We start from the raw sequence: 21,417 nt of genomic DNA, 5'->3' as shown, positions 1-21,417 counted from the left end.
CCTTCCTCTTTCCTTCCTTCTTTCCTATTCCCTTTACTTTTTGAGTCACAAAGTCCGCTTTATTTTGGAAAAAAATATTCTATGAAATTCTCTATTAAGGACACTTCAGGTGACATTCGAACATGAGTTTTGGGTATAATTTAAGTTCGAGTTCAAAATCTTTTAATTTTCATACTAATTTCACTACATGACAAATTAACAGTAGAATGCATGAGACAACGGAAAAGAAAAATATTTACTGAAGGTGCCTGCAAAGTGAGCTGCAATCAAAAACCAGCTCCCTTAAACAACAACAAAGAAAAACATAAATGAATAATAGTATGAAAGTAATGAAAAAAGAAATAATAAAAAATAAAAATAATCAAGATAAAAAAAATGACACTACGTTTAACTCGCAACCCGTACTCCAAATTAACCTAACCATAATGTGGATAAACTCCAGCACCGGTATCCATGACTTTATATTAATTAATAATTATCGATTAGAAATAATTTTGATTGATTTTTAGAAAACAAAATAGGAGATCGTAAATCAACATATCTTTCATATATATATTCCAAAACTGTATTATTGAATTTTTTGGAGACAATCTATATCGTTCTGTATGAATTAAAGGCAAGCCAATTTTGATGGATGTATTCACAAATTATACCTATTCTGAACAACAAAATTAGCGAAAAATTAATAGAATCAAGAGTAAACGGTAATAATTCTTTAATTTGTTTAAATCTCAAAAGGACATAATTGACAGGAAGAACCAGATCAACTGGCAATACTCTCAAAATGTATAAAGACTCTTAGTAGGGTATTCATGAGGGAGTGTCGATGGGGAAGGAAGGAGTGATTTTAATGTATGATAAGCAATGGGACAATAATGAAAGTAAAAAAGATTAAGAGAAACCTGAGTTAATGGCAGGGAAAGGTAGGTAAAATTTTAGATAGTGCAGTAACCCTACATTCCGTACCAGCTCAATCCTTAGTCTATTAAGATGAAGCTTCTGAAATCCTTCTTTCCTCTCTCAAGATAGGAACACCTATGCTCATAATCATGAATTTGATTTATAATGCTAAAATAGCTTAATAATTTATTTATTAGTGGAACTAATTTTATTTAAAATATCCTTGCATTTTAGAAGATCATAGTCTCATTTTCACATAGTGACTATGTCAATATTCAGCAGCCATCTCCGCCCTACCAAATATTTTTTTTTCTTGCAGTATTTTAGAAAGTATATGTCAAGATTTGACAAAAAGAAAAACCGATAGTAAAAGACGAAGATAAGAGTACTATTTGATTGAAAAATCAAATGGTAGAATAGTCAAACATTTGGCATTTGGCATTTGTCTATTAACTGCTGATTGTGGAGATTTGACAAAAAAAAACAGACCAAAGTTAAAAAAAAAGATCAAAAATAAAATGGATATAAAGGGAAAGTGAAAAATCTAACATTTTTAGGCTGGTAGAACCTGCTTTATTTGCTGATACTGGAACAAATATGGAATTGAGTAATAATGTACCCTAACATGATGGTCTAGCACTAAGGGAAACCAGACCAAAGCTAAAAAAAAAGGCAAAAAAGCAAAGATTGGCTTTATTTGCTAAATAGTTTGAACAAAAGACACATATTAGCACCCATAAAAACGTGATAGAAACATTTGAAACAAATAGCCTATTAGTTTTGTTGGATATTGTTTATATATGTTAAAAGACTGTAAAACTGATAGCCTAGTAATTCAAAAAAAAATGTAGAACAGTCAATATTGACGTTATTAGCTAAAAATTTTAAATATGCTATAAAAATTTGACAAAAAAAATAGCCTATTCATTTATTTGAAAATTATTTATGTATGTTAAAAATTTAAATTCATTTTCAAATGGTATCTCCCACCCATCCAGGGCCATAATAGTCCAGCACTAAAAAAGGCTTATTAGCTAATAATTTCGAACAAAAGACACACATAAGCATCTATTAAAAACTATCCTATGAAAATATAAAAGATATAGCCTGTTAATTTAATTTGATATTATTTATGTAGCCCACACTAAATGCTGATAAATTTCATTTTCAGATAGTGTGTACTTTGAGTCTCCTCAGCAATTTGGTGCTCTCCTCCACCATAGCACACCAGTCAGCCAGGACTACCGTGGTAGATCATTCTCTTGTTTAACTCCACGAAATGGATTAAATCTTTCTTCAAGGATAACCGTTCTATCTGAAAACCGCCTTAAAGACCCTGAGCGAGGGCTTCAAGCTTTTGGATCGTAAGTTTTTAGGGGTTTTGATGACGATCATAACCTCTATTTCATTCAATACTTAGCTAATATCCAATGGTAACTGCTTATTGTGGCGGATATAGGGGGGGGGGGAAGGGGAGGGACTACCGTGTCCCGTCTGGCACCCTCATTCCTTGTTTTTCTCTGTATTTTGCTCTTTTTTTAAATAAACTTATGAACTTGGTAAATTATTGGTGCCCTTGTCACATTGCCACCCCCCCCCCCTCAAGAATTTGCTCTAGATTCGCCCTTGATTGCTTAACAAAATACATTTGAAATTAAAACTTAAGAAGATTTATGAAAATTCCATGCAGTATACGTTTTGTGTTTTAATATTTTTAACGTGGGAGGTGTCTATATGAAAAAAAAAATGTTCGCTTGCAAGTCCACGGGACGTGTTGGTCATGTGTCAATCCTATGACACGGTATTCCACCTTTAGACTATAAGCGGCCAAGCCTATTAGGTTTAGGTTTCACTTGTTCGCCGCCTGTTATTCCAAGCAAATTCAGTCCTAGATTTTTTATACAAGTCCAGTGGATATTGTCCGTCACGTGTCAACCCAAAATCAATCCAATCTTTCATCCCTTATTTCTATGACCATCTACCTTAGTTCTGCCCTAGAAATGACGTATGGACGGATGATATGGACGGATGACTTATCTATCAACAAATGAAATGACATCATTTTTATACAATCCTAAATAGGGCTTATCCCAGATTGCCTCTCACTCACTGGGACTACCTGTCTTGGCTTTTTCTACAATTAGCCATGGCTTGATGCATCCCATGACATCACTTTTTTTCATGCATCATATAAACGCGGACACGCGACAACCATTATCGTGCTTAACTTCAAAAATAAGCTAAATAAGAGAAATACGCCTTAACATTCTTTCCAATATGTTTTCTTTTGTCATGTTAATTTAAACTTAGTAAATATTTTTGGTGTTGGTGAGTGGAAAAATTCAGACTTCGTACAAAATGTTCGAAATATCTTACTTGAGATTGTTGCTTCTAAACATTAAAAGTGTTACGTTGACATGCAGTTAAATATTAAAAACAAGTTTTTTTTCAAAAACTTGAAAAAAGTGTATTTATTCATAGTTTCCGCAGGGGGCCTTCTGGACGAATCTCTGGGGCAAAGCAATTCCTCCATTTTTTGTTTGAAGATATTTATAAGAGTATCTAATGTTCTATAGACATCCAAGGTACACATTTGAATGCTTAAAAAGATTTGTGAGCGTAGGTTGTTTCAATTACTCTACTGTATGTTCATGTAATTAGTCTTAGCACAACTTATTGCATATGTTTTATTTATACCTAGTCGTATTAAAAAAAAAAGTTTCAAACTGGCTAGATGGCGGCGGAAAGTTTTTTTTTTTATAGCTTAAACATTCTTACAGTTCAGAGACTGTTTGTAAGTTCACGTAGTGTGTGAATTTATAGTCCATGAGGATCCCAAATAATACAAAGGACAGAATCCATCCTTGACGTACGCCTGACTTTACTCTAGTAAGTTTTGTAAGGCCCACATTCCGGCATCCATACAAAAAGTATCCTGACAGAATCCGATTATTATTGAAACAATCTTAACAGGCAATCCCCAATATCGGAAAATTTCCTATATAGGATCCATGTGGACTATGTCAAATGCATTGACAAAGTTATTGAAGGCAATAATAATCTTTTTGCGCCATTAGTTTGATTTTTAATGTGCTTTAAATATGATATCGCCAGAATACTACCCCACCAGACTCCATGCTGTTCGTCTCTCAGGACTGCATTAGCTTCTGACTGTACACGATTCAAGAGCACTCAGCAGAGTAGTATACTGACTAGATACAAAGCCAACCATTGCAGTCAGCTATTTTTCCTGCAGTCCCATTTACATGCGTATTTTGCTAGACATTAGTTCTCAGCCATCATTGCTATGAACCATTCAGGGCTATTTATAAACGAGTGGTAAGTTGTGATTGGTCGAGAATGATTATATCTAGACATTGATGTCTGGCTAACCTTCCGTGCGAATTGGGCATAAACAAATTTACTTAAAAGGGTATGCACAAGTGTGTGTATTTATGGTAAAATATGGTGAAACATTTGTTTGCCATGCTTCATATGCTTTCTAGAAGCTATCTGAGGGAACCTTTTAAAGAGCCCTCGTAAATGTTACTTGAAAATTGTTCTCTGTTCTTTAAAAAAACAGGGATAACGTTTTTGCATTTTCTCTTGGCCAGGAGCATCCTAAAGAGTAATGGTAAGTGATTGGTGGCACTGTCTTGGTGATACCCTAGTAGTTGTGATGTTTTTTTTAGACATCTACCGGATGTAGAATGAAGAATCAATGGCTTGCCCATTTTTTTTTTTTTTTTACCACTGCACTATCAAAACGACTCTAGATGTCAAGGTAGATCATGATGATACAATTTGTCATCAAGTTGAGAGACTCGAGTTGTGTTATTCAAGAACTTCGTGATTTACTCTAGAAAATCAGTGTGAATCACGGTGTATCGTAGTCCAATTTGTCAAGTTTCACGTAATACTTAAGCGTGTCAACGCTGTTCTACAAATACTCTATATTTCCTAGCGATTGTGTTGACATTTTTATGCTCAACTTGCCTAATCCTCGCTCTGTAAATCTTCAGGTACAGCTAACGCTAGTCACGTTCTGCAATTGACACTTTTCACAGAAAATTGTTTGCAATTTATCGTAACGTATCGAACCCATGTTCGCCAAGTTTCACTTAATGCTTGAACGAATCATTCCATGTTAAACTTCATCCACCCCTGTCATGGACTGACTATTTTTTTGTCAGTGTATCTTAATTAAAGTCTAGTTGAATTATTTAACCAAAGATTATTTGTAATTAGATGCTAATAGCTTGTAAAAAAAAAAATCATTCTATTTAGTGTCAGTTTTCAGTACTAGCACAAAAATTGTTTGCAATTTATTGTAACGTATCGAACCCATGTTTGCCAAGTTTCACGTAATGCTTGAACGAATCATTCCATGATAAACTTCATCCACTCCTGTCATGGACTGACTATTTTTTTTGTCAGTGTAGTGTCAGTTTTCTATTTTTTGTAGTGTCAGTTTTCAATACTAGCACTTAAACTATTAGTAGTTAAACCTAGATTTAGTATTGGGTTAATCCATCCACTAAGCCAGAAATATGATATTGTTTAGATTTTTTCGTTGAAAATTATCTAAAATTGTCTTGTTGTTCCATGTTTCTGACGTTGTTGTTTCTCGTTTAGTCCTTAAACAGGAACTTAACCGAGACCTTAAAGTCCTTCAACAAGGCATTACCTTGATAAGTAAAGATTTCAGTATCTATAATTCCCTGGACTACTTAACATAATTTGGAAAGATACTTATTAAAGCAAAACTTATACTATTCAGTGGCATAATCTAATTTGACAGGTTTTTTGTTTCCCTAAACAGAGCATGCCCGAGGCAAAAAAAAAGATTCCCATGACTACTCAGTGTATATGACGTTTAAAAGAGATATCATATTATTCAACTACATAGTAGAATTTTTTCATATTCTTTTTTCTCTCGTTTAAATCCTTGAACAGAGCTGTTCCTACGAAGATCAAAGCGAAGTTTGATCCCTAATAAAAACAAAGTTACAATTTAAGCTGCGCGCCGTATTTTAGTGGTATATTTTGTTAGGTGTGTCAATTGCATCCCCTTCTACATTTTTTTTTTTCAATTATATTTTTCAATACTTTTTTATCGTAATTTCAACGTGTAAGAAATTGCCTTTCTTAAAAAAACGTCGTTCCTAAAAAAATATCTAGTGATTTTTAAATGATTAAAAATGATGCATTAATCATAAATGATTGTAATAATGTTAATCTATCTATTTCTAATTTCAGGATTAGAGTAGAAAAAGTTAGTAAATTTTTCTAATTTTAGGGAACTGTGCTCAAAGCGAGGAGTGCCGTTTATTGAGTATTGGCCATTTTTAAATGATTATGTGAACATACGTTGTGAAGACGGTTTAGACAAGTTAAATGAACACTTGAAAAGGAAACGAGTTGAATCCTATAAGAAACGTTTAGATCACAAAGTCCTCTTGGAAAAATTGGAAAAACTGTCAAAAGAGAAAGGTGATGAAGGCAACCTTTACTATAATGATAATAACGAGTCTCCAATATCTGATCTATGCAACAGACTTGGGGATATGAGGCTAACATCCCCAATGTCTCCCAAAGACACAGCTAAACCACCTATAAACTCTGATTCTGAAGTAGATGAACAGATCAGTTCATTGGAAGGCAATATACGAGAAATATTTGAAATAATTATGAGAAATAATCACAGTGATGAAAGTGATGAAGGATTGTTGAACTTGTTTAATTTAGTGAGTGAGCAGTTCCTTCGTTTAAGCTTGAGTGCTAAAGAGCATCTCAGATTTTCTATAATACAAATTATCTCACAATTTGGGGGAAACAGTATTTCTGTTAAAGATAACTTTCTCCAAGAGTGGAGTCGACTAGAGCCAAGACATGGTGGAAGTGCTTTCAAAGCTTTTATTGACTCCACGCAAATCGGAGTCTGCAATACTCCTGAAAGCCAAACAGGTAAGTCTTTTGAATCGCTATTGGTAGGCATGTATGTAGGAGGGGGTCCTTGCCTTTTCCCCTGAATTTTTCCTTCAACAATCCATAATTTATTTATTTTATCATATGACTTGACGCTTTTTCATTCTCCCCACCTGAAATATATCTCCACGCTCGTAGCTGGCCACTGATTTTTATTGGTTTTCGTCTTTTATAAATTTTTCGATTTCTGTTTTGTTCACTATTTTTGTGATAACAGTTTTTATATATTTCTATTATTTTCTTCTGTTTTTTAGAAAAGAGTTCATTTTAGAGCTTCATTTTTGAAAATAGTGCATCTTTATAGCTAGCACTTGCATGTTTTTTTAAGTTTATTTTATTGCCTTTTTTGTGTGCTTTTACCTTTTTTCTAATAAGCTGCTTTTAAACCCTAAAAAATTGTTAACAAGATAGATGGAGCTTCTAAAAATCATGGTACTCGAGCGTAGGATAGGCTATATATTGAGCTATAGCCTATTTTGAGCTGTAGATATCAAACATCTCATTGGCACTGAGCATTTCATGTACTTATCAATTGATCGATTATCTCAAAGGCACAGGGACTAGAAAAGTTTGCTCTTTAGGTACACCTCTTTTTCAGTTCTGTTAAAAGTCACTTACAATCCGTTCTTCTGATTTTGTATACAAAAATGTATTTCGTTTGCAATTGACATGTTTGAACTCATTTCTACTCTGTGACAATTGTTTGTCATATAATCGCGATGATCTTGGCATGGACAATATTGCTCTTTTGATGCAGTTTTTTTCATCTAGAATCTTATAAAGATTTTTTGTTCGAGTATTGATGAAAACATGTTGTCATTTTGTTGTTTAGGTGAGAAGATACGATTTTTATTAACTGAGGAAATCCAAAGAAAGTATAATTCTGTCGAGAAGTAAATCTTTGATGCTTTAATATGGTTGTAACAGAAACTAAAATGTAGCTGCGCGGGAAACTGTACTGTGTCACTCAGCTGAGTAAAAAATGAACAAAAATAGCCTTTAGCAAAAGATGACAAGTAGGGCTGAGCACTAAACTTAAAAGTTAAGTATAATTAAACTTTGGGTAATGAATGAACATAGCCCTTCTTTTAAAGAAGTCCGATCGAACACGGATGCTGAGTATCATAACTGTAACTATTGATCAGGCTTTCTTTATTGAATTCCTTGCTTCATCCCATCTACTGATTAGGCTGATGAAAGCTAATTTGACACTAAGTTGAAAAATTACATTAATCAATTCAATTAAAATCAAATACTGTTTAAGTGTTGTAATTATCCTACATGTGAAAGGGGCTTCTGCCTCATAGCTTCTGCCACAGACCGAGTTATCCATGCCATGCAATGGATGAAAATTATGGAGGAAAATTAAAGAAATAATAACTTGTCACTATTTCAACACAGAAAAGAAAAAAAAAGAATGTCAACGCCTATGCATAAAATATACGCACACAGGAATCTGTTTGAGAGAGATTTAAATAAAAAAAAAGGCGAAAGAAACAGAAGCTATATAAAAAAAAAAATCAAGGAAATAATGGAAGCACCCAGAAATATGAAAATGCGTGGGAAACAATGGCAGAAGATTCGGAGGTTTGACACGAATGTAATGGTCTGGCTTATGAGTTAATTCCATTTTCTCTGTTCCTTTGTTTAAATGTTTCACTACAGCTTTTCGGAAAAATATTAAAAATGCAGTAAAATCAGGCTAAGTTTATCTTGAGCTTCCCTGGGGAAAACCCAGTTCATACTATCAAAGCCTAAATGATGTTTAATTCTTCTATACCCTGCGGGTTGACATCAACACACTAGCTTATGCAGATGGCCTCGACGAGGTAACAGAAACCAGGTCCAGCCTACAGGCTCATGCCTCCAAACTTTCAAATATCGAATTTGCTTCAAATATCTTCAGCATGCGAATAAATCCATAGAAGACAAAAGTTATGCGCATCACAAAAGACCTGAACCCTTCCCCCATTCATATCGTGGTAAGTGGCGAAGAAGTCGAAGCGGTAACCAAGTTCGTGTACCTATGAACTCTACTATCATCGAATAACGACTGTTCTGATGACATAAAGCGAAGACTCCTCCTAAACAGAGCGACCTTCAAAAGGATGTTCTCCCTCTTTAAAAATAAGCACCTATCAATACAATTGAAGCTCTGACTCTCTAATTATCCCTGTTGCCATGTACGCCTGGGAAACATGGACACTAAAAGTGGAGGACGAACGCAGAATTTCGACCTTTAAGACTAGACCTTTAAGAGCTGGTGTAACGCATCTCGACAGAATTGCCAACGAGGACCTTCGATGGCAACTGAAGCGGAAAACTACAATTCTCCGGAAAGTGCGATCATAGCAACTCTGGTGGCTTGGTCACACACACCGAATGGAAAAATTTGCGCCTGCCAAAATTTACCTTTGAAGGAAGGGTCCTGAATGACCTGAATGACCTAGGAAAATATAAATCAGTACTAGAGAATTTTGCTTTGGTTAATGTTAGATTTTAATGTGAAGAAAATATAATATTTATACAAATGAAAATATTCTGATCCCCCCCCCCCCTTCTCTCGGTAAAAAAAAAATCCCTTTCACCTTCTCTCTCAGATCTCCCGACTCCCAACATTCATCCGGATTTGCTTAAATTTAGTTTTACTTTTTACATTATTTTATGTCAACATTTTGTGGGTGGTCCTATGGACAAATCCTGGAGAGAATCCCCACCTAGTTTCCCTGAGCGGAGGAATGGTAAATTAGCTGAAACATCACTATTTCTCCAAAAGCTTCTGCCTTTTTCTCTGTCTTTCAAGTGTTCCCCGTTCCTTCTCAGGTTCATCCAGTTTTGATTTAATTTTGTTACGACGTGGGTTTGTTTTACTCTTAGTTTAATAAAATTTTGAGAATAGGATTATTAGTCTCAGAATTAAAATTGGGAATCTAGTAACGACACAACGAATAAAATTCAGAAATAATTTTAATAAACTGGGTAAAAGCTACGTTTTTCAGTTTTATTACCTACTTTTTCGTCCAATTAATTTGCACAATAGAATTTCATTAAAAATACCAGTTTTTTTTTCAATTTTCTTTCTTTTATGACTTATTTCATTCCTTATAATATTTCCCTTGTACCGGTCTTTCAGGGCACTTAGGTCTTGTACGACATCGTCTAGGGCTCAGAAATGGGCTTTGTAGCCTACCTCGTAGGTTGTTTGGAGAAACAGATCAAAATGCAGACGAAGAAGAGGAGGAGGATGTCTTTATAACCCCTAGGAGTTCACCTACGTCTGCTGTGACACCTGAAGAAGAAACAGACGTATTTATTCAAGGGTTAGTTATTATATATATTTCTTTAAAGAAAAGAGACTTGTCACAAATTATCCTTGATATTAAGTAAAAAAAAAAACAGTTTTTTTCGACTGAAAGTGAGGAGCAACTTTAAAATAAAACGAACAGGGGATTACTCCTTCCTTTCCCCCCACTCTTTACACTAATGTCTAAAAGATCTTTAAAAATATTATCACTCAAGTTCAATGGCCCTTTTGTTTGAGCAGTCTCTCTTAAAGAATTGTGACAAAAGTCAAACTTTAGCGTTAAAAGCGAGGGTTGAGGAAGGGGTAGTCCCCTTCATACATGGAATATTTTCTGTTCGTTTTTATTTTTAATGTTACTCCTTACTTTCAGTCGAAAAAGAAAACTTTACCTTGGTTTTTTCATTCTTACTTATTGCATAAATTTAGAAGTAAAACTCACCCTCTTAACATTCTTGTAATTAACTTAAAAAAAAAAAAAAAAAAAAAAAAATTGCTTAGAATCCACCATGTATTAATCTGCACACAGTCAACCAACACTCAGTTAGAATTTTGTATATTCAGTTTTGAACACTTGTGATACCAACATATATATATATATATATATATATATATATATATATATATATATATATATATATATATATATATATATATATATAAAACTAAAATTTATGTAGATTGTAAACTGAATTGTAGTTTGGAACCGTCAAAACTAGCGCCGATTCCCACTCATATAAGTTAGCCATATTATTTGCCTAAAACTGTAACTTGCGCAGAATGGACAAGAATATTTAAGTTGTTTTATCCGTTAATCTTAGGTCTTTCTATTTATAGAGCCTGAACTGTAATATTCTGTAGACTTTTTATTAGAGAATTTATGAACTTGCCTAGAAAAATCAGAAAATTTTCCTATTTTTGTATGTTTATGGTTTATGTTCCTTCTGCAGTTCTTAGTATGACGATTTTCTGTTTTTCTTCTACACTTTTCATATGTCAGCGAAAGACGACAATTATGGTAGCATTCTGTTGCTGGGATTCCACTTTATCCATCTACCGAGTAATATCTTTGAAATTCAGCCTATATGGCTTTTAAAATTGAAAATGCCTTGAAAATTGGTCGCAAGTCGTTGAAAAAAAGACAATTTTCTATTTTTAAGCAAGTTTAGATCCTTCCCCAAAAAGAAGTCTAAAAATATTGTAATTTTGGCTCGGTGAATGGATAGCTTTGACAATCCTGACTTCAGTGATATAAATATGTTGTCCTTTTGGTGCAAGGATAGTCGTAATGCTTTTGGTGCTTTTGGTGAATTGGTGCTTTTGGTGCAAGCTTCAGACTTGTCGTAAAGTCGCTTGTTTCAGAGGGAACATGTACCTTAAGACTAGCTTTTAACGTATTTTTCTATCTAAATACTACTACTACTACTACTGAAAAATCACTGCAGCACCAAGCCGCATGAGGTCCGCAGACCTGGTAACGCTTCTTCTTCATTCCAATCTATTCAAAGCCTCCCTCTTTAAACCCTCCGAAGAAGTTCACATTACCCTCAAATCTTTCCTTACAACGTAATCCCGCTTCATTCGGGGGTGACCTGTTTTTCGTTTGGTCCAAACAATTGCCTGACAAGGACGATCTTGGGCAATTTATCATCCTTTATTACCAAAACGTGTCCTAGCAATTTCAACCTTTCTCTCATTATAGCCATAGAAAGAAGGATTGACTAACATTTTTCGTAGAGCTTATTGTTTGAGATGTAGTCAGTCAGTCGGGTACCCAAAACAATCTGTAAACAATTTCTCTGGAAAACATATAGCAAATCCTCCTCTATTTTTTGGAGTACTCACGCTTCCGAACCATACGTGACCACTGGCATCACTGTAGCTTCCAATATTCTAATCTTGGTGTGCAGACTTATCTTTTTATTCTTTCAAACTTTTGTCAACTGTGAAAAAACGCCCTGGGCTTTGGATGTTCTACTTTTAACATCTTCACTGCACCCATCATCTTTACTAATAATACTGTCTAGGTAAGTGAAGCTGTCCACTTGACCGATCTTCTCGTTACCCAACATTGCCTCTTCACCTTCACTTATTCCTAGTCTGGCAACTTAATATTCTTACCATTAATTTTCAAACCTATTCTTGCACCCTGAACTCGCAAAATCTCTAAAAATTCATTCATTCTGCTAACATTTTCATCTAGGATGGTTAAACCATCAGCATAATCTAAGTCAATGAGAGTTTTGCTTCCCCAATCGATTCCGTGTTGTCTCATTGTCTTTGCTGTGCTCTTAGGACAAGGTTCATCAAAATGATTCTTATAAATGGGATTGGCCGCAACCCTGCGTTTCTTGTGATTTAATACGAAACCAGCTACTAACATCGTATCCTACCTTAACAGCAGCAATGCTATCCTCATACACAGCTTTAATGCGTTTATCTGGTACGCCGTACAAGGGAATGATCTTCACTAAAGCTCTTTTATCAGCTGAATCAAACGCTTGCTGATATTCTATAAAACTGAGAACTGAAGGGGTTTGATGACTCAGCCAAAGTAAATTTCAAAAATATTAATTTGGTAGAAAGACAAGGCTGACTCTCAGCTACAATCTCAGCAAAGTTGTCATCCTATGTTGAAACACTGAAACTTTAGCCCTGCTTAAAAATGATTTAGTTATACGGTGAACCTTATTTTTCAGTTTTTATTGCGTTTTGCTGGTTATAACTATTGAAAGTTTTTTATTTACAGTGAAGAGCCATCCAAAGCCGATTTTGATGTCTTTCAAGTGTTAAATGGAATACCAATTGATAATAAGAAGTATCCATACCTTTTTATTTGGAACCACTGCCTTTCTCAGCTCGTGCCTACCCATGATATGTAAGTTGTTTCAGTGGGGGACATTGAGTGGTTTTCGTGGTAAAAAGAATGTAACTTTCTATATATTTTTAATCAACAATGGGTGAAAAATAGCTCAAAACATGAGGATTGGGAAAGAGGGTTATCCCTGAGATTCCACCGGATAATTTCTTAATTAAAGGAATTAATTTCAATTAAGCAAAAGTATTGAAGTATTAAAGGTTAAATGTATTAAAGACTTTAATTTAATGGCATATTTCGAGTATACTTATTCCAATTTGTACGAATTAGCCTTTGCACAAATCTAATTGTAATTAAAATTGACGCCGACCTTCAAAAAGACGGAGAAAATGATAAATATATATTATATTTTAATGATAAACTAAAAATGTTGCGCCCGAGAAAAATTTTATAGTAACACTACTACAAATTGCTAAAAGAAATAATAAATCCGCCTAGTTTTTTCTAAATTTCAGCTGTGGTGCGTTTGAGCATGCCTTATCCAACTTATTGGCTTAACACTAACTTCCCCGGATGTAATATCTGAAAGATAGCAATAAATACATGTCCAGTAACTTGTTGACCGAAACGATATGGACAACTACACGAATAGCAATATTAATCACATGCGCTCCACTGTAAACATAAAAAACGTGAAAGGTAAAGAATACAACATTGGGCTTTACAGTCCCTACCGATGGTGCTGATCTCGGTTTCATGGCCCTTCAGTCAGGAAGTACAATGGGGGAGGGGCAGCCCGCATGGCCTTTTGCACACCCTTCATAGATTTTTCAGGTACCCTATTAGAGCTACGTTGAATTTATCTGAGCTCACGCCACTGACCCCATTCTAAACCAACAACACCAGGACTCGAACCCGTGTTCTCAAGGACAAAGCGTTTTTAAAAAAGCTTATTATCAGAGCTTATTTACAAATCCCTTTTGGTGTGTCATATTTTACCGTTACTGTCCGTTCTTAATCTCTGTATATGATTTCATATTTTTTTTTTCTGTTTTTGAGAAGAATTTTTTTTTTTTTTTTAAAATATGACGTCCATTATCCTGTATTTTATGCGGTTAGCAGGTGTAACCTATCCCACAGCTAATTCGGAACGTTTCAAATAGTAATCCTCCTAACTTCCGGCGTCATTTTGTCTCCTGAAACTCTGATACGTAATCTAGCTTGTCGGATAGTAATCAAGGGATGCTTGAACACACTACTGATTTTGTATAACTAAGATTGCCTTCTTCCAAAAAACGCTGACTCTATCAAAACTTTTGAAATAAACTATCTTTCTTCTGCATAACGTTTTAAAATCGTCGCACTTCTAATGTAAACGATTATGCCAATCCCACTTTTTAACATTAGAAATTAGGAGAGCTTTTTGCCGATTATTCACCATATAGGCTTATAGAAATTTACACAGAATGAAAGAAAACGATCAAAAATGGGGTTTCTAAAGGCCAAACGAAAATATTGAAGAAACACACACAGCGAATATTTGAGAGAACAATCGCCTCTCTTTTTCAGAGCGAACAAAATAATATAAACAAGGAAAATGCCGAAGAAAAAACCAAAAACAAACGCGGAAAGTCAACAAAACCAATGAAAAAAACAGCCAAAAAATTAAAAGATAAATAACATTCAATAAAAGACCAAAAATTATAAGAATTGAAATCAAATACCTAACAACCATAGTGTGAGTAATTCGGCAATATCCGGTATTTGCACAAAATCCAAAAAATTCTGGATTGCCATCGGCAAATACTAACGAACAACTGAGAAATAATAGAGAAAAAATCATTCACTCAAACAAACGAACCAGCAATTAAATAAATTGGAGAAGTAGGTCACGTGATTTTTGATTTCAAGCATCGGATTTCTTGCGGATACCCTTTGGGATCTAAGGGGTTGTTGACGTGTTTGATTATTTGATTGGGAAGGTGGTTCAAGGTTTTTTTTAGGGATTACTAAAGTATCGGCTTCTCTTTTTAGAAAACCGAAATACGACTCGTTTATTCTTAAATCACCTGAATTCCTGTTCAAAGCTAGACCTAAATGTTGGTATTTATAAATTTCAACAGCTTCTTTATAGTGCTGGACAATACCTTTGTCATGCGAAATTAGGCTAGCTTGGTTAAATAAAACAGTATGGTCTGGGCTATTAACTATGTGTTTTGCGAGGGCAGAGTCAAAAGTATCTGTTTTTTTTTTACTTTTTAAGGGTGTTATTAATTGAGGTAGAGTGCTGAGTTATTCTATCCGTAAGTCGTTGATCAGTTCTTCCGACCTTGTATTAAATGTATTTTGCCTAAATGGAAAAGATGCATTCAGGTCGCTTCGAAGAGCGTTACTTGGTTTCCACAGTTTTAAAGTATTTCAAAAGCAGATACAAAATTTAACATAATCATTGAAAACTATTCTTCATTCATATTATTTAACCCGAGTTTGGTATTTAGAAAGCACATCGAAATAATTAAATTCCTTCTCCGAAAGACTGAGGAGGAAAATTTGACTTGGGTGTTAAGACACCTAGTGCTTCTTCTTCTTCTGTTAGGTGTTAAATGTGCTTTTCAATCAAGACTATTCACTCGACGATTTTTTTGTGCTGTCGTTTCTTCTTCCATAAACAGTGAACTAGCGAAAGACACTGAGTAATCCGCATGTAATGAGTCAGTCAAAAAGAACTAGAAACAAAACCCATTTATGAGGTAATACATTACAGGAACATCGTGATAGTCTCGAGAATAAGGGAGGAGAACAGAGGCGAAGATCTTTATTCTGCATATGTACCTGTTCCAAGCAATTGGCTTCATCCAATAATTCTAATTGTCAGAGCTACAGGAATATTCACTATATTTTGGGTGTTTGGGTATCTAAGGAGTTATCTACCTTTCGACGACATTATAATGGCTACCAAGGCATATAATCAGAAGAGTGTTTTTCAAGGTCTTCTTATTCACAAAGTCGGCTTATTTAGGTGGGTTTACTTTATTTCATAGAATGGGACTAATACGTAGTGTCTCTTTTGTGCAAATTTTGAACTTGATCGTTAAATAATAAAACTATGTTTGTTTCCGACCCCATCCGTAAATCATATTAATAAGGTTTACTAGAAAATATAAAGGGGTTGCAGTCTCCAAATTTGAAAGGCTGGTGGAGGATAATGGAACATAGGGATAGGGATGACTTGACTCGACTTACTTGACTTAGGTGTCCTGCCGGGTGCTACTCGGTGTAGAGAGTGACGTCTGCCTCCTCCATCCACTTCGGTCCATCGTAAGGGTTTGCGCTTCACTCGGTCTGGTATTTGCCAACGCTAGGAACTCGGATATGCTGTCGGACCATCGCTTCTTTGGTTGGCCGTGATGTTGCTTCCAACCGGCTTTAATAGGGTCAAAGTTGAAGATCGTCTTTGCGGGTAAGGGTGGGGGCATTCGAAGTAGATGTCCAAACCACCGTAAGGTGCAGCAACTTCTCGTTACTCATGAAGTCGACCCACCGTAGACCTTCTATTTTTCTCAGACTCTTCGACTGGAATCTATCGATGGTCATTAGGGTTGCGGCTGATGCTTGCTAAGTCTCAGCTCCATAAAGCAGCAGAGAAACGACGAGGGCGTTGGAAATTTGTAATTTGGTTGAACGAACGATATTCGGTTTCCGCCAAAGATGACGGTTCAACCTGCCCATGGCAGAAGACGCCTTGGATAGCCTTGCTTACAGCTCGGGGAGAAGGGAGCCATCTGAAGAAATCGTGGATCCCAGGTAGGTAAACCTTTGGACAACTTCTATGGTAGTTGTTCCGTCCAGACTGACTGTAGAAATGACAGCAGGAGAAGACTGGTCTATGGCCATAATTTTCGTTTTGTTCCAGTTTATTTCACAGTTGCGGCCTCTTCTCGTAAGATTTGAAGCGCTTCCAGCTACTGATCGATGGAGTCCACTAGGATGGCCAGGCCGTCAGAAAAATCAGCATCTGAGATGACGCGATCTCCAAACTTGAGTCCAAAGTTGAGACGTGAAGTCGTTTTTGTCATAACGTGGTCTATGATGACATTGAAGAGCTCTGGGGTCACTGAACATCCTTGATGCACCCCTGTCGTGATTCAGAAGAATGGGCTGCACCGGCCATTGGCGTGAACACAGCTCTCTGTGCCATGGTGTAAAGCTTTAAAGAATCTGTAGTATTTCTTTGGGAGGCCAGTCGATGCTAAAATCTTCCAAAATGCGCCTCGGTCCACTGAGTCGAACGCAGCACGGAAGTCAACGAAGGGGAAAAAAGCCTTCTGGTGGAACTCCGTGACTTTTTCTATTATCTGTCTAATCGTGAAAATCTCCTCGATGATGAAACGGTCCGTTATAAAAGCAGCTTGTTTAGGTCGCCGAATCCCACGAACTATATTCCGACAACGATCCAGCAGGAACATTGAGAAAAGTTTTTCAGGGACTGACAGCAGAATTTTTCCACGGTAGTTTGAAAAGTCCTTTCTAGAGCCTTTCCTTTTCCATACGGGGATGATGACACCTTTCTGACAATTTTCAGGAATTATCTCAGTTTGCCAAATTGTGAAGAACAGAGTTTGGAGAAGCAAGAGCATTGTAGGACCAGCATCTTTCAGCAGTTCAGAGCTTAAGCCACAGATACCAGTAGCTTTGTTATTCTTGAGCCTTTTGACTGCATTTCCAATTTCTGAGGGGCTGAAAGGCTCATATGGAGGAATATCTGCTTCGGGCCTTTGACTAGTAGTTTTTTGCTTGAATCTCTTTTGGTTATTTGAAATTTAAAAATGCAAAAGTATAGAAAGCTGGAGTAGAGTTTCATTTTTTGGCCACTTTAAGTCTCGTGCATAAAATTCATCAACGATTTTCTCCTCTTTCAGATCTGCACTAACAATCGTCTGTGTAATTTCTCTTAGCTCGTGAATATACAATTGTTAGTAAAGCGGTTACTGATTTTTGTTAGGACAGTGGTAACAAGCCTACTGTAAAAAAAGAAACTGCAAATATTATGCTAATATATATTTACTATATTGCTTCGGGGTCATGTGCGTATGATGTTTAATATTTTTTTTTCTCTAAATGTGTGGCTCCAGGTACAATCGAATATCTTATTTTCTGCTCGTCTTTTATCGAGGTTTGAGATGACTTATGAAGTGATCTTCTTTTGAAAGAGTCAACAGATTAACTCTTGGGGATAGCTTCCCCAGGAAGATTATTCCAGACTGAAGTGTAATGTCGGATGAAGCTGTTCTTTAAGTACTCTGTTTTCGGCTTGCCCGCCTCAAGATAATTGGACTAAGCTCTGTGCCTTCGTGTCTGTCTTATTGGTTAGACAATTGGAGGCACAATACGAGAAAGCTGTAGAGAAGTAGGTGAATTTAAGCACTTGTAGAAAACAGCATTGGCTCTACATCAATCCTCTTATTAAAAATTGGAGAGAGTTATGGGGAATGACTAAACCTGCCCTATTAGAACTATTTTAAATTTTTTGGAGTGTTACCAGGAACGTTTTTTGGAGCTCTAGCATACAGCGAGCATCCATACTCGGCAGTGAGTTCGATCAGGGCAATCTGGAAGTCCTTTACCGTCGTCTTCCAGGTTTGAGAATTCAGCAAATTCCTTGGCCTGAGCTTTGGTCTTTGCCTTTAGGTCTTTGATAATAGTCTTCTTGCTAGTTTTTGGGAAAGGAATTGAAGATCCTTTAGATGACTGTAGGGCTTCTTTGACAGCTCTCCACCAGCTTTTAGCAGAGGTATTTTGGAGCCTGGAAGTAAATTTTCTCTATATTGAACACGCTATTGCCGAATCGTACGAGCTGTGTTTTTACAGGCTTTTATGAAGTCAAGTCTGTCCTTTTCATTTTTTGAGAATGGTCATCGATTGTGTGCCTTCTGTTTTGCTCGGATAGCTTTCTTACTGTTTACGATCAACCAAGGTTTGTCCTTGGTGGATACCTGGATCTGCATCGATGGATGTAACTTGCGACATAGTGAACTATGGTGTGATGGGACATTTCTGCCGCTTTCTCGGGCCCCTCAAGGGGAAAAAGTTTCCCTTGCTAGATCTCAGGTTGGTAATGCGGGACCCAGAGTTTGAACTCAGCTGTAGCAACACATGTAGGGTTCGGAACCTGATTTTGGTGATGAGATTATGTGAAAGCGTCTCCATATTAATCCAAACAAGAAGAAAAAGAAGGAAGAGTGAATAATAGTATATTAGGGATTGATGTATATTACAAACTTAGAATAATATTATAATAAATACTATATTAATAAATATTATAATATAATTATGTTATATTAAATATAATAGGTTATTAGTTTTTTTTTTCATTCCCTTCTTTTATCTGGAATTGTTAATCGTTCGAAATCATGCTTGTTTTGTCGACTTAGACATTATCATAACATATCTATGAATATTTTCACTTTTAAAATTGTAGTGCTCAATGAAGAGAACATTTAGCGCAAAAGCTAAAATATTTCGCCGAAAACCCAAGCAAAACGTCGTTATATTTGATTTAAAAGAAAACTCCACTAAGAAAATATAATAAACTAAATGAAAAGACAAATCTTTGCTTTCTGGTTTTTAATTCTTTAATTTTGTTTATTTATTATCTTTTCATTTTGTAATTAGGATTGGTTCCCTTTTTTTTTCAAATGTTTTGCCGAAATTTTCTTTTGTTTGTTTTGAATTAGACTTGAGACAGACTGAAAATTGTGTACGTTGAACAGGCAGATGTGTGGTTGGACCTTATTAAAATCAGTGTTAAAACTAGCTCTTTAGGAAATTCTATATGACATTGATTGCAGTGTCTTTGCTTGTTTTTTCCATAGTTTTGTGTGTGCTTCGTGAACCGGACTATAGACCGGATGAAAAATTTATGCTTAGCTGAGAGATACGTCAAACACATGGATTATGATTTACTGACCGAAATTCACGTACACCGGAAATTCTGGAATGGTGGTTGTTGAGGGGCCGCAAATCCACATGGGTTTTCCAATCATACTTATCAAAATTCTTTATGTGATCTAATTTCTAACAATGTTCTTAATGAATTAACTTGATTTACCCCAATTCCCGTGGCGGCGCAGTGGGTTTGATCTTAGCTTGAAAATACGGGATCCAGAGATTGAACCCGGCTTCGTCAACGTACTGCAGGGTCGACGCAGGGACTTTAGTAGTTAAGAAGTGTCGTTAATCCAGTTGCTTGATTTATCCATAGGAGTCATAAAAATCACTTGACTGGAGTCCCTATAGAAATGGAGTCCCTTCAGTATTGTAAAAGAAAAATAAAAAGAGAAAAAAGATACGACCAATTATCTGGGGAAGGAGAGGGACATTAGGAACATTTATAGCCGTAAAATGGACTTTTTGGGTGATCCAGAAAAGTCAGTGTTGTATCCAGTGTTGTATAACACTGAATGGGTTTGTTTTTTGTTGTGTCTCCACTTCTAAAATTGAGAGCCTCAACAGCCTCTATTGTTATGCCTCTTGTACTTTACCAAATAAATATCTTTGTTTTTCTCTTAGGTTTGGAAGTCCTTCTTTAAGAAGACCAATAGCCTCGAGTCTGCCTTCATCTCCTGTGAGCGAACCTGTTGGAAGATTCAGAAACGTTGCCAGAAAATTACCTATGGGTATTTCACCCTTAGCGAAATACCCGTGATAGTTTGATGATATTCTTCTATTAATCACTTTTAATGCTGTGTTTGTATATTTTCCCCCAGTTTTCCTTCCTCTTGTCCTCTCTTTAGATGCGATGACAATTATTAACAAAAATGATATTTATAATATTTTCCATTAATCATCAGGTAAACCCGTTGGCCAAATGGGACAAAGTGACGGTAATAATAGCTCCCACTTCAAATATGTTGTGTTGATGGGAATTAACCTTGGCTTCTCAATTCAGCGTTCATATAGCCTTTTTTCCATTGTTTCTGAAAAAAGAGGGTTCTCGTTTTAACACATCTTTTGAAACAGAAACATTGGATTGGATACATGGGCGTAGGCAGCATATGTCTAGGGGGGGGGGGGGCAGTCGATAGTGTGATGGAGGGCCTTTTATCAACTGCTTTTCCAACCATCTTTTTTTTTTTTTAGCCATATCTAATGTAAATTTGAAGGTCTAGGGGGGTGGGGGGCAGCTGTCCCCCCTGCTCCCCCCCGTTCTACGCCCATGATTGGGTACAAAGTAAAAAAAAGATATCTCTAGAATCTGTCTTATTGTTTCGTCATGGATAGACAAAAAACACCCAAGAATTAAAAAAAAATATTCTAAATCATCATGGAATTTATATATCCTTTTTGGCCTATGATGAACTTGAATTTTTTTTTTTTTCAATGGCTTGATTTGAAAAAATCTAAAAGCTTT

General features: G+C 35.8%; 1 protein-coding gene across 1 annotated transcript in view; it reads left to right on the top strand.

The window, feature by feature from the left end:
- The window catches only part of Ankle2 (ankyrin repeat and LEM domain-containing protein 2), a 220,264-nt gene extending 199,168 nt beyond the window's left edge, over positions 1-21,096 (top strand). The window contains exons 7-11 of the mRNA XM_089104640.1: positions 2,072-2,264; positions 6,200-6,867; positions 10,022-10,208; positions 12,939-13,067; positions 20,577-21,096. Of these exons, the coding sequence (XP_088960766.1) occupies positions 2,072-2,264; positions 6,200-6,867; positions 10,022-10,208; positions 12,939-13,067; positions 20,577-20,712 (1,313 nt within the window). The 3' untranslated portion in view covers positions 20,713-21,096. The remainder of the gene's footprint in view (positions 1-2,071; positions 2,265-6,199; positions 6,868-10,021; positions 10,209-12,938; positions 13,068-20,576) is intronic.
- The last annotated feature ends 321 nt before the right edge of the window (positions 21,097-21,417 follow it).

Source organism: Artemia sp. Qi Xiang Cuo, chromosome 2 (assembly GCF_049724085.1).
Source record: "Artemia sp. Qi Xiang Cuo chromosome 2, ASM4972408v1, whole genome shotgun sequence".
NCBI classification, from domain to species: domain Eukaryota; kingdom Metazoa; phylum Arthropoda; class Branchiopoda; order Anostraca; family Artemiidae; genus Artemia; species Artemia sp. Qi Xiang Cuo.
This window is presented reverse-complemented; position numbering and strand designations above follow the sequence as displayed.